Source organism: Oncorhynchus clarkii, chromosome 31, assembly GCF_045791955.1.
Source record: "Oncorhynchus clarkii lewisi isolate Uvic-CL-2024 chromosome 31, UVic_Ocla_1.0, whole genome shotgun sequence".
NCBI lineage: Eukaryota > Metazoa > Chordata > Actinopteri > Salmoniformes > Salmonidae > Oncorhynchus > Oncorhynchus clarkii.
The window spans coordinates 43068885-43091093 of record NC_092177.1 but is presented as its reverse complement, the minus strand read 5'-3'; the positions used below and the strand labels follow the sequence as shown (position 1 = coordinate 43091093).

General features: G+C 43.6%; 1 protein-coding gene across 4 annotated transcripts in view; it reads left to right on the top strand.

Moving 5' to 3' along the window:
• Positions 1–22209, top strand: part of LOC139390674 (ecto-NOX disulfide-thiol exchanger 2-like) — a 267211-nt gene that overhangs the window by 184550 nt on the left and 60452 nt on the right. For all 4 annotated transcript variants that reach the window (XR_011629531.1, XR_011629530.1, XM_071137950.1 and 1 more), the window contains exons 4-7: positions 8343–8501; positions 14730–14936; positions 16253–16486; positions 20591–20803. Coding sequence is in view for 2 of the 4 variants with exons in the window: in XM_071137950.1 (XP_070994051.1) it covers positions 8343–8501; positions 14730–14936; positions 16253–16486; positions 20591–20803 (813 nt within the window). In the remaining 2 variants the exon portion in view is untranslated. The remainder of the gene's footprint in view (positions 1–8342; positions 8502–14729; positions 14937–16252; positions 16487–20590; positions 20804–22209) is intronic.

Here is a 22209-nt window from a genome sequence, read left to right as displayed (position 1 = left end):
CTGAGTGATGGGACATTTTTATAGTATCTGTAACATATTTTGGGGTGTATTTAATCTGCATCTTAACTTCTTAAAGTGGCAATTAGCAGTAGAAATAATAACAAAGTGTCTCCCTGCTCCTCTTTGGGTAAAAAGCTGAGGGATTGGGGCTGGAGAAATGTAACCACTCTTAAATTCAAAGACAGTACTATAGATGCAAGAACTGACCATCCATGATATCAACATTGTAATCCTGTTTCTATGATCTGTTTCCACTACTATGTACCCAGTTCGCTTTGGATAAAGGCGTCTGCTAAATGGCATATACAGTGGGGCAAAAAAGTATTTAGTCAGCCACCAATTGTGCACGTTCTCCCACTTAAAAAGATGAGAGAGGCCTGTAATTTTCATCAGAGGTACACTTCAACTATGACAGACAAAATGAGAAAAAGAATCCAGAAAATCACATTATAGGATTTTTTATGAATTTATTTGCAAATTATGGTGGAAAATGTGTTACTTTGGTCCCAGCTCTCTGCAGATCATTCACTAGGTCCCCCCGTGTGGTTCTGGGATTTTTGCTCACCGTTCTTGTGATCATTTTGACCCCACGGGTGAGATCTTGCATGGAGCCCCAGATCGAGGGAGATTATCAGTGGTCTTGTATGTCTTCCATTTCCAAATAATTTCTCCCACAGTTGATTTCTTCAAACCAAGCTGCTTACCTATTGCAGATTCAGTCTTCCCAGCCTGGTGCAGGTCTACAATTTAGTTTCTGGTGTCCTTTGACAGCTCTTTGGTCTTGGCCATAGTGGAGTTTGGAGTGTGACTGTTTGAGGTTGTGGACATGTGTCTTTTATACTGATTTTATTGCTTGTTTGTAGGTGACCAAATACTTATTTTCCACAATAATGTACAAATAAATTCATAATAAATCCTACAATGTGATTTTCTGGATTTTTTTAAAATCTTGTCTGTCATAGTTGAAGTGTACCTATGATGAAAATTACAGGCCTCTCTCATCTTTTTAAGTGGGAGAACTTGCACAATTGGTGGCTGACTAAATACTTTTTTGCCCCACTGTATTATTGAAGTCTACTTTGACTCTGCCAACTAGCTGCCCAGTGTAGTTACCATTCCTTTCCAATAGACGGTAGCCAAAAGCTAGTTGAATTCAGTACTCTGATGACAGGGGCACGGGATTAGTTTTATCTTCAAAGCAAGTTTATCTGGTTACGCTTGAACCTGTTGTTATAGTGGACAAGCTAACAAACACTATTTTTACATAAGGCGCAAGCATAGATTTACTAAATGAACTGGTTTTCTTAAACCTTTTATTCAATGCCTTTGCTTTTGGGTTTGCTCGCCTTATGGAAGAAACAACACGCGCAGGGATGAGACGATGTACATCTCGTCTAATTCTCCCTTGTGCCCATAGCTTGAACTGCCGATAAACTGCCAGTCTGTGTGCTCCGCAAACAAAATCATAAGAAAAGTTAGTCTGATACCGGAACTAAATCACAATGTATTTATAATGAGCATGCCACATTATTGGTTAGAATGAGATTTCATGATGCTTTCTGCGATTCGAACTGGTGATAAACATTGTTATAGGATACTGATTGTATATATTGAGCACCTATCCACTACTGATATTAACCTTAAACAATTTATATTCAAGCAACATTTCACCAATTATTTAACTGGCATATCGGCTGCTAACTGGTCGCGTAACCTCTTCTGCCAGGACACGTCCAATAAATACATTGCCATCCAGACAGACTGACAGAAACCTCTGACTGGATGTAATACAGTCACCATCTAGACAGACTGACAGAAACCTCTGACTGGACGTAATACATCGCCAGACTGACAGAAACCTCTGACTGGATGTAATACAGTCGCCATCTAGACAGACTGACAGGAGCCTCTGACTGGACGTAATACATCGCCATCCAGACAGACTGACAGGAACCTCTGACTGGATGTAATACAGTCACCATCCAGACAGACAGACGGGAACCTCTGACTGGATGTAATACAGTCACCAGACAGACTGACAGGATCCTCTGACTGGATGTAATACATCACCATCCAGACAGACTGACAGGAACCTCTGACTGGATGTAATACAGTCACCAGACAGACAGACTGACAGAAACCTCTGACTGGATGTAATACAGTCACCATCCAGACAGACAGACGGGAACCTCTGACTGGATGTAATACAGTCACCAGACAGACTGACAGGAACCTCTGACTGGATGTAATACATCACCATCCAGACAGACTGACAGAAACCTCTGACTGGATGTAATACATCGCCAGACTGACAGAAACCTCTGACTGGATGTAATACAGTCACCATCTAGACAGACTGACAGGAGCCTCTGACTGGACGTAATACATCGCCATCCAGACAGACTGACAGGAACCTCTGACTGGATGTAATACAGTCACCATCCAGACAGACAGACGGGAACCTCTGACTGGATGTAATACAGTCACCAGACAGACTGACAGGAACCTCTGACTGGATGTAATACAGTCACCATCTAGACAGACTGACAGGAACCTCTGACTGGATGTAATACAGTCACCATCTAGACAGACTGACAGGAACCTCTGACTGGATGTAATACAGTCACCAGACAGACAGACTGAAACCTCTGACTGGATGTAATACATCACCATCCAGACAGACTGACAGGAACCTCTGACTGGATGTAATACAGTCACCATCCAGACAGACTGACAGAAACCTCTGACTGGATGTAATACAGTCACCAGACAGACAGACTGACAGAAACCTCTGACTGGATGTAATACAGTCACCAGACAGACAGACTGACAGAAACCTCTGACTGGATGTAATACAGTCACCAGACAGACAGACAGGAACCTCTGACTGGATGTAATACATCACCATCCAGACAGACTGACAGGAACCTCTGACTGGATGTAATACAGCCACAATCCGCTGGGATTTTGGGCTGTATCGCAACCACCTCTCTATAACACACACACTCCTACTCTAGCCATTATCTAGCAGACCCTCTAGCTGAGGTGTTTCAGCCAGCATGTCTGTGTTGTTACTGCTACGAGAACAAATTATTTGATCTGGGACAACGATCAGCTCAAACATGAATGGCTTCAGTAGGTTTATAGGCACACTAACTAACATTTCATTCTTTGTATTAAACTACTTCTCAGACTCGGAGCTACTCTGTAAATTCAGCCATTTTTGGGAGTTACAAAATTGTCTCTCCTGCCAGTGACGCAACAATGCCAATATGGCGATTTACAGTTACAGTAGGCTACCGTTCTAAATCCTAGTGTTTCCATTCCCCTTTAAACTGCACTTTTGATTAGATGTATTGGCTCTCTGGTAAGCAACACCACATGCCACCAAGTCATTGCATCATCAGTCTTTCTAGAGCCAAGTATACTGAACAAAAATATAAATGCAACATGTAAAGTGTTGGTCCCATTTTTCATGAGCTGAAATAAAAGATGGCAGAAAATGTCCATATGTACAAAAATTGTATTTCTCTGAAATTGTGTGCACAAATTTGTTTACATCCCTGTTAGTGAGCATTTATCCTTTGCCAAGATAATCCATCCACCTGACAGGTGTGGCATATCAAGAAGCTGATTAAACAGCATGATCATTACACAGGTGCAACTTGTGCTGGGGACAATAAAGGGCCATTCTAATTGTGTAGTTTTCTCATACAACACAATGCCACAGATGTCTCAAGTTTTGAGTGAATGTGCAATTTACATGCTGACTGTAGACATGTCCAACAGAGCTGTTGTCAGAGAATTGAAAGTTAATTTATCTACCATAAGCCGCCTCCAACGTCATTTTTAGAGAATTTGGCAGTACATCCAACCGGCCTCACAACCGCAGACCACGTGTCACCAAGCCAGCCCAGGACCTCCACATCCAGCTTCTTCACCTGCAGGATCGGATGAGGAGTGGCGTGCTCAGGAATATTTATGTCTGTTATAAAGCCCCTTTGTGGGGGAAAAAATGAATTCTGATTGGCTGGACCTGGCTCTCCAGTGGGTGGACCTGACTCCCAAGTGGGTGGGCCTGCGCCCCTGCCCAGTCATCTGAAATCCATAGATTAGGGCCTGATGAATTTATTTCAATTGACTGATTTCCTTATATGAATTGTAACTCAGTAAAATCTTTGAAATTGTTGTATGTTGTGTTTATGTTTTTGTATTCAGAATAGCTATTGGAAGATCAGGCTCACTCAACTTACAGAAATGAAATGCTGTGCGGGGACGGACGTGGTACTGAAGAGGTTCCGCTGTGAGGATATGTTGTTTTATGAGGCCGGGGTACTGTAGAGACTCCACTATGGGGGCATGGCACGTTGCGGGGACAGGCTACTGTAGAGACTCCACTATGGGGGCATGGCACGTTGCGGGGACAGGCTACTGTAGAGACTCCACTATGGGGGCATAGTACGTTGCGGGGACAGGCTACTGTAGAGACTCCACTATGGGGGCATAGTACGTTGCGGGGACAGGCTACTGTAGAGACTCCACTATGGGGGCATGGTACGTTGCGGGGACAGGCTACTGTAGAGACTCCACTATGGGGGCATAGTACGTTGCGGGGACAGGCTACTGTAGAGACTCCACTATGGGGGCATGGTACGTTGCGGGGACAGGCTACTGTAGAGAGTCCACTATGGGGGCATGGTACGTTGCGGGGACAGGCTACTGTAGAAACTCCACTATGGGGACATGGTGCCTTTTGGGGACATAGCATGCCTTGTGGAAATAATTGTGTTAGGGCCTCTTCTAGTCCTTACAGGAGAGAGCATGCTGGCTTATAGGGACCAGGCTTCCGTAGAGACCCCACTCAAAGGACTTGTTGTCTTTCCAACTGCAGAATCGCTGCAATATAAGACTTGATGTTCTATATTCACAGCGATGATGTCATTGATTTGTTTGTTTGGATTTTGATTAGAGTTGTGAGTTCTCCAGACACACTACTGTGTATGAGGAAGATGTGTGGACAGACCAAGCTAGTTGTCAAGCCTGATGCATGTTAAACACCCACAGGGAAGCATTTAGTCTGCAACACACACACTCATACACACCCACACACTCTTCTCTGAATTGATTTAGCCTGACAAACACACCCCTCTGAACACATAAACAGGCTCTAGGGAGGGTTCCCTGGGGACTCATACAGTTCGGTTATATCCTCAACAGTCACTGCCCCCTTCTAACACACACACACACACACACACTGGGTGTATAGTCTTACTGTCGTCCCCTTTTTAACTATTTATACAATATACTAACTAATAGAAGCAGCAGACAGTGAAATTAGCAAGCAAAAAAAGACAATGATCCAAAACATAAAGCAAAATCTACAATAGAATGGTTCAAAAATAAACATATCCAGGTGTTAGAATGGCCAAGTCAAAGTCCAGACCTGAATCCAATCGAGAATCTGTAGAAAGAACTGAAAACTGCTGTTCACAAATGCTCTCCATCCAACCTCACTGAGCTCGAGCTGTTTTGCAAGGAGGAATGGGAAAAAAAAATCTGTCTCTCGATGTGCAAAACTGATAGAGACATACCCCAAGCGACTTACAGCTGTAATCGCAGCAAAAGGTGGCGCTACAAAGTATTAAATTAAGGGGGCTGAATAATTTTGCACGCCCAATTTTTCAGTTTTTGATTTGTTAAAAAAGTTTGAAATATCCAATAAATGTCGTTCCACTTCATGATTGTGTCCCACTTGTTGTTGATTCTTCACAAAAAAATACAGTTTTATATCTTTATGTTTGAAGCCTGAAATGTGGCACAAGGTCGCAAAGTTCAAGGGGGCCGAATACTTTCGCAAGGCACTGTATATGAACTATTCATATTATACTAGTAGAAGCAGTGGATATAAGGAGCTTCTTGTGTTCCTGGCTTAAACATTTATTTACCTGAATAAATAACTAAGAAAAAGAAAACCCTTCCAATTTCATTTTACTCTTGGCCCCCTGTGTCTCCATAACTGCTGATTTAGTGTTAAGGAGCTGTAAGTGGTTCCAAGGTGTGCAGCCAGTGCTGTTGGCAGAACGAGGACTGATAGAGACACAGAGAGTGAGATCTGTAGCTGCAAATTCATAGGCTGAGAGAAGTAGGCTAGTTTTCTGACAGAGGTAAATCAAATCAAATAAAATTGTATTTGTCACATACACATGGTTAGCAGATGTTAATGGGAGTGTAGCGAAATGCTTGTAGTGTAGCGAAATGCTTGTGGATTCTCGATTGGATTCAGGTCTGGACTTTGACTTGGCCATTCTAACACCTGGATATGTTTATTTTTGAACCATTCTTATTGTAGATTTTGCTTTATGTTTTGGATCATTGTCTTGTTGGAAGACAAATCTCCGTCCCAGTCTCAGGTCTTTTGCAGGTACAGAAGTATGCTGCGCATTCAGGCTGGAGAGGACTAAGAGAGAGTCAGATCTTTGGCAGAGATGAAGATAGAGGGATATCTGTTTCAAAAGTGTGGAGGAGATTGAAAGATCATCTCTGATAGTGATTTAAAGAGATACATTATGTTGAGTAGAGATGATGTCTGGCAGCACATTGAGACTGGAGCCTCTGTTCGTATTCTAGGTGCTCCGACCTGCTCTCCTCATCAGAAACTATTACCCAGCATGCCTCATTGCATTCCTTCCTCCCTCCACCCAGTACCTACTCTGCTGGAGGGGTGGTTTACCCTGTAAAATAGGGGGAGGAAGGGGGGAGAGGAGAAGCATAAAGGGAGGACTAATGTGATGTGTTGGATGGCCAGGAGGTATCTCTAGTCAAATGCCAAATTTTTTCTTCTGGCTGCTTTTGATTGACGGGCAGCATGAAATGTAATGACCTGAACAAACCTCTTGGAAGTCGATTGTTTAACATGGAGGGATGTGTGTGTTGGTGACCGTGCTTGCGTGAAAGAGAGAGAAGAGGAGAGATGAAGAAACATAAAGATGGAGGGAGAGGGAAGAGAGATGGCGAGAGAGACCTTGTGTGGGTGGAGAGAATAAAGTTCTCCACTGATGTTTCTGTTCAAGAGGAGATCCCTGCTCTCTGTGTCTCTACAGAGTTTTACCTCTGACTGAAAGAGGCCTGTTTCACACTGACGATAGTGTTTTTGTTAGTGTGTGGGTGTTTTCAACCGAAGATGTTGAAAGGTGAAACTTGAATCCGGGGGTTGAGTCTCCATTGTTCTGTCTGTACAGAGAATCCCACTGTAGCTACTGTAGCTGAATATCCATGAGAAGAACAGCTCTACTGCATGCCTCTGTCCTCTGGCTCTCAATGGAATTGGACACACACACACACACACACCACATGCACGCACGCACGTACGCATGCACACACACACTGGAAGGAATAAGGAGAAGGCAGCAGCGAAATGGAAACAGCTTTGTCTTGATCAAACCAGATCTTCTCTGTGCTCAGAATGGGTGTATGAGTGTGCCAGCTGGGAGTGTTTTCTTCAGCACTGTTCCCATTTCCTCAGTGTCAGGGTACTAAGGGGCAGTTATGAATCAGCTCACACCTGCCAGAGCTCTGCAGTGGGCCTCACTGCATCATTCAGAAAAGGACCACTTCCACTCCTCTCTGAGACCCACCAGAGAGCTCCTCTGTGGGCCTCTCAGCCAGCCCGGAGACCAGAGCTGCCACTGAGACTGGCCTTGGTATTCAGCAGACACAGAGTCTGCTGTACTGCTCCCTCCTCTATTTCTACTCCTGCCATCACTTCACCTCTCCTCTGCGTCGCTGGTCTGGGGATTTAAACATCATTTACATAGAGGTTAAAAAGCGGTACTTTGTTATACTCTTTTCAGTTTTGTCACAGTCAGGCCTCACATTGTGGTCCATCACACACACACACACACACACACACACACACACACACACACACTAAAACCCTCTGCAGATACATAGCTAGTGTTTCTGTGCGTGCAGAGTGTATCCAGCTGCAGTCTAAATCAATAGTCCCCTACCTGTGAAGGAAGGCTGGTTCTTCGATCCATCTCGCTCTCTCTACAGACAGAACATTAAAGGTCAGCCAATCAGCAACAGAGAATGAATGTAGCCGTAGCTCCACTTTAAATATGCAGGATGTCTGAATGTTCTTTTATTCATGAGAGCATGGATTCAGTTATTTATAAACTGTTTGTGTTTCCCCAGTGTTGACAGAACCTCCACAAAGTGCTCAAGGAGAAATGCATAATGTCACATGAAACATGAGAATGGAATAACACACATAGAAAAACACAAATTTCCACAGGTTCATCCCACATTGAGATTTTCATGTGTGTGTGCATCTCCTTCAGATTTCGACTCAGGCCTTGGCATGATGACAGGCATCGCTCCCATGAACCCCATGATGCCTGGCCTTGGTTACGTACCCCCGCCCCCCCTTCCCCAAGATCTGCCCATCGTCAAGGAGATCATCCACTGCCAAAGCTGTACCCTCTTCCCCCCCAACCCACGTAAGTCTATTTCCCTCTTTTTAACTTTAGCCGCAACACGCTACAAATCTATGGAAGTGATTGGGACAACCAAGCAATGTTAATTTTGTGGCCAAATCACCTTTAGATAATATCAAATCAAATAATTAACTTTACAAATATCACTCCCATTGGTTTTTAGCCAGTGGCGGCTAAAATTAGCTGAAGTTTGTAGTGGCTGTTTAAAGAAAACCGAACCATGCATTCCAGTTTCTCCTGGCCCATAGACTACTTTCAGGGTGAGAAACCATCTGACATTAAGTTGTAAATGACTGAACTTCCCCTTTAATTAAGACATAATATGCTTACTGAACTCTGAAAAAAGAAATGTCCCTTTTTCAAATAATTTGTAAAAATCCAAATAACTTCACAGATCTTCATTGTAAAGGGTTTAAACACTATTTCCCATGCTTGTTCAATGAACCATAAACAATTAATGAACATGCACCTGTGGAACGGCTGTTAAGACAGCTTACAGGTGGTTGGCAATTAAGGTCACAGTTATGAAAACTTAGGACACTAAAGAGGCCTTTCTACTGACTCTAAAAAAGTGCCCATGGTCCCTGCTCATCTGCGTGAACGTGCTTTATGCATGCTGCAAGGAGGCATAAGGACTACAGATGTGGCCAGGGCAATACATTGCAATGTCCGTACTGTGAGACGCCTAAGACAGCGCTACAGGGAGACAGGACGGACAGCTGATCGTTCTCGCAGTGGCAGACCACGTGTAACAACACCTGCACAGGATCGGTACATCCAAACGTCACACATGCGTGACAGGTACAGTATGGCAACAACAACTGCCCGAGTTACACCAGGAACGCACAATTCCTCCATCAGTGCTCAGACTGTCCACAATGGGCTGGACTGAAGGCTAGTAGGCCTGTTGTAAGGCAGGTCCTCACCAGACATCACCGGCAACAACGTCGCCAATGGGCACAAACCCACCGTCGCTGGACCAGACAGGACTGTCAAAAAGTGCTGACAAGTCGAGTTCCGATTATCATCGAAGGAATGAGCGTTACATCGAGGCCTGTAGTCTGAAGGGGGATCGATTTGGAGGTGGAGGATCCGTCATGGTCTGGGGCGGTGTGTCACAGCATCATCGGACTGAGCTTGTTGTCATTGCAGGCAATCTCAATGCTGTGCGTTATTGGGAAGACATCCTCCTCCCTCATGTGGTACCCTTCCTGCAGGCTCATCCTGACATGAACCTCCAGCATGACAATGCCACCAGCCATACTGCTCGTTCTGTGCGTGATTTCATGCAAGACAGGAATGTCATGTCATGCCATGGCCAGCAAAGAGCCCGGATCTCAATCCCATTGAGCACGTCTGGGACCTATTGGATCGGAGGGCGAGGGCTAGAGCCTTTCCCTCCAGAAATGTCCGGGAACTTGCAGGTGGCTTGGTGGAAGATCTCAAAGCAAGAACTGGCAAATCTGGTGCAGTCCATGAGGAGGAGATGCACTGCAGTACTTAATGCAGCTGTTGGCCACACCAGATACTGACTGTTACTTTTGATTTTTACCCCCCTTTGTTCAGGGACACATTATTCCATTTCTGTTAGTCACAGTGTCTGTGGAACTTCAGTTTATGTCTCAACCATTGAATCTTGTTATGTTAATACAAATATTTACAAATGTTAAGTTTGCTGAAAATAAACACAGTTGACAGTGAGAGGACGTTTTTTGCTGACTTTTTGTCCCTTTTCTTACCATGTACCTTCTCTATTACCTGAGTGCTGACTATGACTGAGACCACCTCAGGGTTCATCTCTCTCCTTACAGTTCATTTATGCAACCATAAGCATTATCTTCTCCCCTCATGTATTGTAAATGCCACTAGACTCCAGCAGTCTGGTCTAAAATGCAGACAAATTAAATGATTTCAAGGTTTCCCAGTTGCCTGAACTGACCCATGTAAGCTCTGGAGGGCCATATCGACTCCACATTTCAATCTGACAGCTTTTAAACTCCCCAGCCAAGAAGAACGTTTCATGGGTACACGCACACCTTGTAGAGACAGACTAGGGCTGTCTCCGATTAAAACAAATCTTGGTCGACCGAAAGTCGTATATACCTGTATATAGACACACCATGTGTTTTATAAAATCAACAATATGCATTGAGCTTGTCTGATGCTTTACGCTTACTGTTTGATGAAATAAGACACAAATAACTCGAGAGGGAGCCAGAGATCTAGAGGAAGAAAGAAACCTTAGCCTGACCCCACCATTTTTGCCATTACTCTCCTGAAGTTGCCGGTAATAGGCTACAGGAGGAGTTGGCAACCTTCCTCATGTGGAATGCCAATCTATTTTACCATTTATACCGATCTGTGTGCCAGTTACGGTTTTCATATGCACATTTTCGTGCAGCAGTTTTATTTTATATACAGATGAAGTCGGAAGTTTACATACACTTAGGTTGGAGTCATTAAAACTGGGTTTTCAACCACTCCACTAATGTCTTGTTAACAAACTATAGTTTTGGCAAGTCAGTTGTGTCATGCACAGAGTAGATGTCCTAAGTAATTTTTCCAACAATTGTTTTCAGACAGATTATTTCACTTATCATTCACTGTATCACAATTCCAATGGGTCTGAAGTTTACATACACTAAGTTGACTGTGCCTTTAATAAACAGCTTGGAAAATTCCATAAAATGATGTCATGGCTTTAGAAGCTTCTGATAGGCTAATAGACATCATTTGAGTCAATTGGAGGTGCACCTGTGGATGTATTTCAAGGCTGACCTTCAAACTCAGTGCCTCTTTGCTTGACATCATGGGAAAATCAAAAGAAAATCAGCCAAAACCTCCTAAAAAAATTGTAGACCTCCACAAGTCTGGTTCATCCTTGGGAGCAATTTCCAAATGTCTGAAGGTGCCACGCTCATCTGTACAAACAATAGTACGCAAGTATAAACACCATGGGACCACATAGCCGTCATATCGCTCAGGAAGGAGACGCATTCTGTTTCCTAGAGATTAATGTACTTTGGAGCGAAAAGTGCAAATCAACCCCAGAACAACAGCAACGGACCTTGTTAAGATGCTGGAGGAAACAGGTACAAAATAATCTATATCCACATTAAAACAAGTCCTATATCGACATAACTTGAAAGGCCGCTCAGCAAGGAAGAAGACACTGCTCCAAAACCGCCATAAAAAAGCCAGACTATGGTTTGCAACTGCACATGCGGACAAAGATTGTACTTTTTGAAGAAATGTCCTCTAGTCTGATGAAACAAAAATAGAACTGTTTGGCCATAATGACCATTGTTATGTTTGGAGGAAAAAGGGGGAAGCTTTGCAGGCTGAAGACCACCATCCCAACCGTGAAGCACGGGGGTGGCAGCATCATCTTGTGGGGGTGCTTTGCTACAGGAGGGACTGGTGCACTTCACAAAATAGATGGCATCATGAGGGGGGGGGGGGAAATTGTGTCAATGTAATTGAAGCAACATCTCAAGACATCAGTCAGGAAGTTAAAAACTTGGTAGGAAGTTTGGTCACAAATGGGTCTTCCAAATGGACAATGACCCCAAGCTGACTTCCAAAGTTGTGGCAAAATGGCAAACAAAGTCAAGGTATTGGAGTGGCCATCACAAAGTCCTGGCGTCAATCCTATAGAAAAGTTGTGGGCAGAAACTGAAAAGGCGTGTGCGAGCATGGAGGCCTACAAACCTGACTCAGTTACACCAGCTCTGTCTGGAGGAATGGGCCAGAATTCACCCAACTTATTGTGGGAAGCTTGTGGAAGGCTACCCGAAACGTTTGACACAAGTGAAACACTTTAAAGGCAATGCTACCAAATAAAATTGAGTGTGTGTAAACTTCTGACCCACTAGGAATGTGATGAAAGAAATTAAAGCTGAATCATTCTCTCTACTATTATTCTGACATTTCACATTCTTGAAATTAAGTGGTGAACCCAACTAACCTAAAACAAGGAATTTTTACTGGGATTAAATGTCAGGAATTGTGAAAATCTGAGTTAAATGTATTTGTCTAAGGTGTATGTAAACTTCTGACTACAACTGTATAGGTAGGGGTATAGTGACTAGCAGCAGTGTGTGTGCCGCGTCATTATGCATTTGTGTGTTGGCATATTTAGTGTGTGTTTTGGGATGTAAGTATGTGTGGGTAGAATCCCCAAAAAGGATCAATGCAGGTAGCAATTTGATTTGCTATTTAGTAGTCTTGTTTTGAAGTCTTATGACTTTGGTGTAGAAGCTGTTCAGGGTCCTGTTGGTTCCAAACTTGGTGTGTTGGTATTGCTTGCTGTGCGGTAGCAGAGAGAACAGTCTGTGGCTGGAGTCTTTGACAAATTTGTTGGCCTTCCTCTGACATCGCCTGGTATAAAGGTCCAGAATGGCAGGAAGCTCGGCCCCAGTGATGTACTGGGCAGTATGCACTACCTTGCAGTCGGATGCCAAGCAGTTACCATACCAAGCGGTGATGCAGCCTGTCAAGATGCTCTTGATGTATTACTGTTTGAGGATCTGAGGGCCCGTGCCACATATTTTCAGAGGCATTGTTATGCCCTCATCACAACTGTGTTGGTGTGTTTGGACCGTGATAATGATGTGGCCATCAAGGAACTTGAAGCTCTCGACCCGCTCCACTATAGCCCCATCGATGTAAATGGGGGGTGTGCTTGGCTCTCCGTTACTTGTAGTCCACGATCAGCTCCTTTGTCTTACTGATGTTGAGTAAGAGGTTGTTGTCCTTGCACCACACCTCCGTAAAGGCTGTTTCATTGCTGCCGGTGATCATGCCTACCACCATCGTGTGGTAGGTGTTGGAGTTGTGTGCGGCCACACAGTCGTGGGAGTACAGGAGGGGATTAAGCATGCACCCCTTAGGGGCCCCCATGTTGAGGGTCAGTGTTGCAGATGTGTTGTTGCCTACTCTCACCGCCTGGGGGCGGTCCGTCAGGAAGTCCAGGATCCAGTTGCAGAGGGAGAGGTTAGGTCCCAGGAACCTTAGCTAAATGATGAGCTTTGGGGGTACTATGGTGTTGAACTCTAAGCTGTAGTCAATGAATAGCATTCTCAGGTAGGTGTCCCTTTTGTCCATGTGGGAAAGGGCAGTGTGGAGTGCAATAGAGATTGCGTCATCTGTGGATCTGTTGGGGTGGTCCAGGGTGTCTGGGATGATGGTGTTGATGTGAGCAATGACCAGCCTTTCAAAGCATTTCATGGCTACAGATGTGAGTGCTACGTGGCGATAATCATTTAGACAGGTTACCTTGGTGGTCTGCTTGAAACATGTAGTTATTACAGACTGGTTCAGGGAGAGGTTGAAAATTTCAGTGAAGACACTTGCCAGCTGGTCAGCGCATGCCCTGAGTATGCATCCTGGGAATATGTCTGGCCCTGCAGCCTTGTGAATGTTAACTTGTTTAAAGGTCTTAATCATATCTGCTATGAAGAGCGTGATCATACAGTCGCCCAGAAGAGCTGGTGCTCTCACGCGTGTTGCTTGCCTCGAAGTGAGCATTGAAGGTATTTAGCTCGTCTGGCAGTGTGTGACTTGGTTTCCCTTTGTAATCTGTGATAGTTTGCAAGCCCTGCCACATTTGACAAGCGTCAGAGCCGGGGTAGTAGCATTTGATCTTATTGATGCTAAATTGATGCTTTGCCTGTTTGATGGTTCGTTGGGGGGCGTAGCGGGATTTCTTTTAAGCGTCAGCTGTCAGAGCAGCTTACCGATCGCTGCAGCTGTACACAGCCCATCTGTAAATAGCCCATCCAACCAACTACCTACCTCATCCCCATATTTGTTTTAGTTTTTTTACTCTTTTGCACACCAGTATTTCTACTTGCACATCCTCATCTGGACATATATCACTCCAGTGTAAATTGCTACATTGTAATTACTTTGCCACTATTGGCCTATTTATTGCCGTACCTCCTTCCTTCATTTGCACACAATGTATACATATTTTTCTATTGTGTTATTGACTGTACGCTTGTTTATCCCATGTGTAACTCGATGTTGTTTTTGTCGCACTGCTTTACTTTATCTTGGCCATGTCGAAGTTGTAAATGAGAACTTGTTCTCAACTGTCCTACCTGGTTAAATAAAGATGAAATAAAATAAATATTTCAAAAAACTCAGGTCCAATTAATACTTTATTATCATTCTTTGTTTCCAAGTTTACAGTTCTCTGTTTTGATGACTCTCTCTTCTCATCTACAGACCTTCCCTCTCCGGCCATGAGGGAGCGCCCTCCAGGTTGTAAAACGGTGTTTGTGGGCGGTCTGCCAGAGAATGCCACCGAGGCACTCATCGTGGAGGTGTTTGGCCAGTGTGGTGACATCATCGCCATCCGCAAGAGCAAGAAGAACTTCTGCCACATCAGATTCACTGAAGAGTTCACTGTAGACAGAGCCCTCTTCTTGTCTGGTACGCTTCCTATGTTTCCTATTAAACATCATGAAATAAATGCAACCTGTTTCCAGTCAGAGACCTTAACTATGCTGGTCAATGAGAAAACGACTAGAGGTGTTGTGGAATAAATGTTCCCTCTCTTGACTCAGACCATCACTATGCAGGTCAATGAGAAGACAACTAGAGGTGTAGTGGAATAAATGTCTTCGATACCCTTACTATTGAGGTGACAATAGCAGATGTGTAGTTAAATAAATAGAGTTCTGAATGGAGGAAATGAATCACCAGTACCAGTCCCATTAGTCATGTGACACCAGAGGGTGTTTTGTTATCTTATCTCCTTTTTCCAGCTACTAGATTCCAGCCACATCTTAAATCTCTTTCTTTTCTAAAGCTACTAGACTTCAGCCACATCTTAAATCCCTCTCTTTTCTAAAGCTACTAGACTCCAGCCACATCTTAAATCTCTCTCTTTTCTAAAGCTACTAGACTCCAGCCACATCTTAAATCTCTCTCTTTTCTAAAGCTACTAGACTCCAGACACATCTTAAATCTCTCTCTTTTCTAAAGCTACTAGACTCCAGACACATCTTAAATCGCTCTCTTTTCTAAAGCTACTAGACTCCAGCCACATCTTAAATATATCTCTTTTCTAAAGCTACTAGACTCCAGCCACGTATTAAATCTCTCTCTGTATGCAAACTGAAGGACATATATCACAGCCCCACAAAACGCAGAGGCAGAAGTAAACTGGAAGCCCACGCTAATTTCTCCCTTTTGGCAGAGACTGGAGAGAGAGAAACAGAGAGTGAGAGCAACAGAATGAGAGAGCGGGAGAGACACCAGAAAGAGAGAAAGAGAAACAGATAGGAGTGGCAGAGAGAGAGAGTAAAGAAATATGAGAGGAGAAAAGGAAAGAGGAGCAATTAGCAATTTCTACCATGTCACTAGAGGAGCAATTAGTCTCTCTTAAGGTCTCCTCTATAAATTAGTATAGAGAGAGCAGAGTCGTTTCCTACTCCAACCCAGAAAATCTACTTTAGCTGGGATGCAGCTGTGACAGAGGATGAAACAGATTAAATATAGGGAGAGAGCCTCAGAGGGATGGAGAGACAGGTGGATGGACAGATCGTTTTAACCCAAATAGAGGATGTCAGGCATCAAGATAGAGATGCAGGTGGCTGACAGAAAGTGGTGTGTGTATTTCCCGCATTCTACTGCCCTGTACCTGTTCGATTAACAGAGTGAAATGTCACCATGATGTTACCACCTGGTTCTAACTCTCTCCCCTCCTCCCTCCCCCTTTGCTCTCGCTCCCCCCTCTTCCCCAGGCTACCGTATGCGTCTGGGCTCCAGTACAGACAAAAAGGACACAGGGCGGCTCCATGTGGATTTTGCCCAAGCCAGAGATGACCTGTATGAGTGGGAGTGTCGTCAGCGCATGTTTGCCAGAGAGGAGAGGCACCGCAGGAGGATGGAGGAGGACCGTTTCAGACCCCCCTCTCCTCCACTCATCGTCCATTACTCAGACCACGAGTGTAGTCAGCTGGGAGACAAGATTAAAGGTGGGGCTCCACGACTTATCGAAGAGTATCCCTTTAATGTGTTTGATTGATGTGTTTATGCATGCGTTTGTGCGTCTGTATTTATAGACTTAAAGATGGCGAAAGGAAAGCATAGGCTTCCCCGCTACTGTAATCTTCTGTAGTACAAAAATATCCCCTCCCACAACTTGTACTACTTAAAGATGTCCGAATGTGAGGATTCCAGTGGAAAGTAAGTCAGCATTATGTTTTGTGAATTACCGGTAGTGATGAGGTTAGTAAAACCGTTAGCCTCGCTGCTGTCTTAGCCCAAACACCTTGACATGTTCTCCATTGACTGTTTCACAGAGAGAGCAGTAACATTTTAACTGCGGATTTTATGAATGTGGCTTCTCTACTTTCAGTTGAGCTGCTAGATGTGAACATTTGTGACAGCCAGGCAGCAGCCGGATGTTTTAGTATCTCCTAGAGGTCGACCGATTATGATTTTTCAGCGCCGATACCGATTATTGGAGGACCAAAAAAGCCGATACCGATTAATCGGACGATAATTATTATTTTTTTTTGTAATAATGACAATTACAACAATACTGAATGAACACTTATTTTAACTTAATATAATACATCAATAAAATCAATTTAGCCTCAAATAAATAATGAAACATGTTCAATTTGGTTTAAATAACGCAAAAACAAAGTGTTGGAGAAGAAAGTAAAAGTGCAATGTGTGCTATGTAAGTAAGCTAACGTTTACGCTCCTTGCTCAGAACATGAGAACATATGAAAGCTGGTGGTTTCTGGTGGTAAGTAGTTTTAGGTTGTAGTTATTATAGGAATTATAGGACTATTTCCCTCTATTCCATTTGTATTTCATTAACCTTTGACTATTGGATGTTCTTATAGGCACTTTAGTATTGCCAGTGTAACAGTATAGCTTCCGTCCCTCTCCTCGCTCCTCCCTGGGCTCGAACCAGCAACACAACGACAACAGCCACCATCGAAGCAGCGTTACCCCATGCAGAGCAAGGGGAACAACTACTAGAAGGCTCAGAGCGAGTGACGTTTGAAACCCTATTAGCGCGCGCTAACTAGCTAGCCATTTCACTTCGGTTACACCAGCCTCATCTCGGGAGTTGATAGGCTTGAAGTCATAAACAGCGCAATGTTTGACCCACAACGAAGAGCTGCTGGCAAAACGCACGAAAGTGCTGTTTGAATGAATGCTTCTGCCTTCCACCACTCAGTCCGATACTTAGATACTTGTATGCTTGTATGCTCAGTCAGTTTGCTGCAGGACACGCTAGATAATATCTAGTAATATCACTAGTTAACTAGTGATTATGATTGATTGTTTTTTATAAGATAAGTTTAATGCTAGCTAGCAACTTACCTTGGCTTACTGCATTCGCGTAACAGGCAGGCTCCTTGTGGAGTGCAATGAGAGAGAGTCGGGTCATTATTGTGTTGGACAAGTTAACTGCAAGATTGGATCCCCCGAGCTGACAAGGTGAAAATCTGTCGTTCTGCCCCTGAACAAGGCAGTTAACCCACCGTTCCTAGGCCGTCACTGAAAATAAGAATGTGTTCTTAACTGACTTGCCTAGTTAAATAAAATAAATGTAAAAAATTAAAAATATATATTATAATTTTAAAAATCGGCAAATCGGTGCCCAAAAATACCGATTTCCGATTGTTATGAAAGCTTGAAATCGGCCCTAATTAATCGTACATTTCGATTAATCGGTCGATCTCTAGTATCTACACATCTCTTCAACACATCCCGCTTCTCTTACTGTATTTGTGCATTGACTCTTAGGGACCTCGTCAAAGTGTGTTATTTTGATAAGCCTATTAGCTCCCTAGATGTGTAGATGCATTGTATGACATTGAAGGTGATAATTATGTTCATCAGATGCCACAGCCTCACAGTTAAACACTCATTCAGTCCAAATATGAATAATCTATGGGCCCTGGTCATTGTCAGTGATTTACTAGTATTGATACCTACTGAGAATGTGTATTAATAATGGAACTGTAGTTACCAGGAAGGACTAGTGACTGTCGAGAGCCTGGAAATCTAAATCATTCTATAATATAGAGTAACACCTCAGCGAGTTCTAGTTATGACACATTCATTTCTGACACCTTGATTCAATATGGAAAGCAGTGATGGATGTATGTGTGTGTGGGGAGGGGGTTTGTGTGTGCGGGGGAGGCTTCTGTGGGCTTCATCTTAAATCAACTGAAAAGGCTTCCAGCTGCTCAATCTGTGTTAGTATGTGTGTGTTAGAGAGCGAGTGAGTGATTTGTATTTTCTCTCATATCCTCTCTTCCCCTCCTTGTGTCGAGTTAGAGGATTTATTAGGAAACCAATAAGCACTAACCAAATGTAATGTAATGAGCAACCAGTGTCATTAGTGGTGCCTGGAGAAATGGCTATACGCAGAAACAGAAGAGTGATCAAATTAAGGTCTTACATCTGTACACTCTAGATGACATGAAATGATCAATCCCATATTGATCTTTCACAGTCAGGCCAGCCCAAGCTGCACTGTGCAAGTAGGCCTACTAGACTGTCAACTGAGTACGACATTCACAGGTTTCAGATGTTCAACAAATCAAATTAGTTTTCACTCTCAAGTCACACTTTATTCATAGAAAAACAACAATTGTATGTTCTAAGCCCACAACCATGCTTAAACCACATCAGGAGACCACTTGAGGCCTGGGAAAATTAGCATTTTCAATTCATCTGAGCAGGCACCTAACACTGTTGCTTGGTTAGCAGTGTTTTTGTAGCGTTTGCAAAAACAAATGCCCACTGGTTTGACGCAAATAATCATGATATCGGTCTGCCAGGTAGGTATCGGTTCATTTTTTAAGCTAGTTAACATTTCATTTTTGGGAATGCCTTTCCATTTACCAGAAGACGTTTAGGCCTGTCATTAGCGTCACTATTTTTTTCTTGTTCCTTAATTGTTTGAAACCTGGACTTTTTACTTCATATTATGAGGAATGTCTGACCTTGCTTCAAAGTAGCCTGTAGCCAAAATCCCACCATAGAAACGCGGAGGCAATTATTTTATAAAGACTTTCTCCTTTGCGCTTTCCTGTTCTATTGGTTTTCAAACTTTCTTTGTCTAGCAGCCAAAGGCATTATCCTAGTCATATTAACAACCCATGATTTCCATTTTGTAGCATTTGAGCGTAGGCCTACCGCTGTGTGCGCATTGCAGCGCTTAAAATGTGAAGAAATAATAGTTTATCGACATTTTAAGCTAAACATTATGTTCTGTTCCATCAGCCTTATTAACGGCATATACCTCCAGTACGCTACTTTGATACGCATCGTGGGGATTCAAATGTGAGTATATGCAATTCCCACTGAAAACAAAGTGAGTATACGGTGTATTCCGGCGTATACCCTCCATTACACCACTGAGTGTCATTATTAACAATGAAAATCAATAACACTCTTGTCTCTTGACATCACCTTATCAGTCTACGACCCAAAAATGAATAATGCAAAACAGCCACTGTTGTTCATACAAAGGCATTTGAAACATTATATTTATTATATTCATTCACTGCCCTCTAGTTCACATTCAGAGCAATACTGGAGAAAAGCCAGAAGCTGTGGTGCCATTTAGAATGAATTTGAGGGATTTCATTAAAGATATCACTATTCTTTCTCCTACTCTTTCTCCTCTCCTGTCTCCCCTCCTTCCCTATTCTCCCCTCCGTTCCTCTCCTCTCCTGCTATCAGCTTTGGGATGAATTAATACACTTTTTTTCTCTAATGAACTGTGACACATCAAGGTCTCCACGGAAATGGTTTGGTCTGCAAACACTGTGACTTCCTGCTTCTCTGCTCTCTCTGTGGCGCCTCTCTTCTCAGTTCACTATCAGGCCTTGATACATAGGACAGAATAACTTTCAAACCATCCTACTGAATTATTTGTTATTTAATGCAGAAATTCATGTTCTAATTCTGAATTTTATGTTTCAAACCACAAATGGATTCTTACCCCTAACCCTAACATTACATATTTTTTTGACCCCTAACAAATCTAGCTACTGACCCTAACCTCAAGTTTGACTTTAATAACCCTATCCTCTCCTCAGATGAGGCAGCATTTGCAGAGGCGGTGCGCGTGCTGCTGACTTGGGTGGAACGCGGCGAGGTGAACCGTCGTAACGCCAACAACTTCTATTCCATGATCCAGTCGTCCAACAGCCACATCCGCCAGCTGATGTGTCAAAAGGCCACCCACGAGAAGGAGATGGAGGAAGCCAAGGACAAGTTCAAGAGTGCTCTATCTGGCATTCTGGCACAATGTGAGTACACACTAGACTGACATCACACACCCACATACAGAGGGAAAGAGAACCATGTCTCACGTCAGGGTCAACATCAAACCACCACCGTTCTCTTGAGGCAACGTCAACATTGTCCCTGTAAAAGTTCCCCATACTCAAGTGATTTTCATGTCACAAGTTCACTTGTCCTATTACTACAGGTTAGTGCTCCATACATGACAAATACTCGGGACATTAAACAGAAATGGTATTTTCTGAAAACACACACACAGCAGGGCACAAACAGAACACTTCTGAAGAACCCCTTTATAGGAATACTCTTTGGAGGAGCAGTTTGGCTGCTAAAGGCCAGTGATGGCAGCAATAACACTGAGCAGGTTATTTAGGTAGCTGTTAGCTATCTTTCTTAGCACATCATCATTAAACCCAGAGTGGCCATCTCTCTAGCTCCATCTCCCAATCTCTCTCTCCATCTTTATTGTCTTTCTCCCAGCTTCCCTCTCCCTCACTCTCTCTTTCTCTCTCTGTCTCTCCATCTCTCCATCTCCTAGTGATTGACACCTCGAACACATCTGTCTGAGGAGAGCAGCTGTATGGCAGATTCACTAATGAGGCTTTTAGGTGCTAATCTCACTGTCGACTCCTGTAGAGCTGACCCTGGGTCAGTCAGAACCATTAGACTACCCAGGTCAGCCAGAGACATTCAGATAGTTCCTGGGTCAGTCAGACATTCAGGTAGTACCAGTACCTGGGTCAGCCAGAAACATTCAGATATTACCAGTACCTGGGTCAGCCAAAGACATTCAGATATTACCAGTACCTGGGTCAGCCAAAGACATTCAGATATTACCAGTACCTGGGTCAGCCAGAGACATTCAGATAATACCAGTATCTGGGTCAGCCAGAGACATTCAGATAGTACCAGTACCTGGGTCAGCCAGAGACATTCACGTAGTACCAATGCCTGAGTCAGCCAGAGACATTCAGGTAGTACCAGTACCTGGGTCAGCCAGAGACATTCAGGTAGTACCAGTACCTGAGTCAGCCAGAGACATTCAGGTAGCACCAGTGCCTGAGTCAGCTAGAGACATTCAGGTAGTACCAGTACCTGGGTCAGCCAGAGACATTCAGATAGTTCCGGTACCTGGGTCAGCCAGAGACATTCAGATAGTACCAGTACCTGGATCAGCAAGAGCAAATTCATATAGTATCATCCAGAGGTGGGACCAAGTCAAGACCGTCAAGTATCAAGTCAAGTCTCAAGTCTTTAACTTTGAGTTTTTTTGAGTCCTAAACAAGTCATAATGTGCTCTTTTTTTCACCTTTATTTAACCAGGTAGGCCAGTTGAGAACAAGTTCTCATTTACAACTGTGACCTGGCCAAGATAAAGCAAAGCAGTTCGACACATACAACAACACAGAGT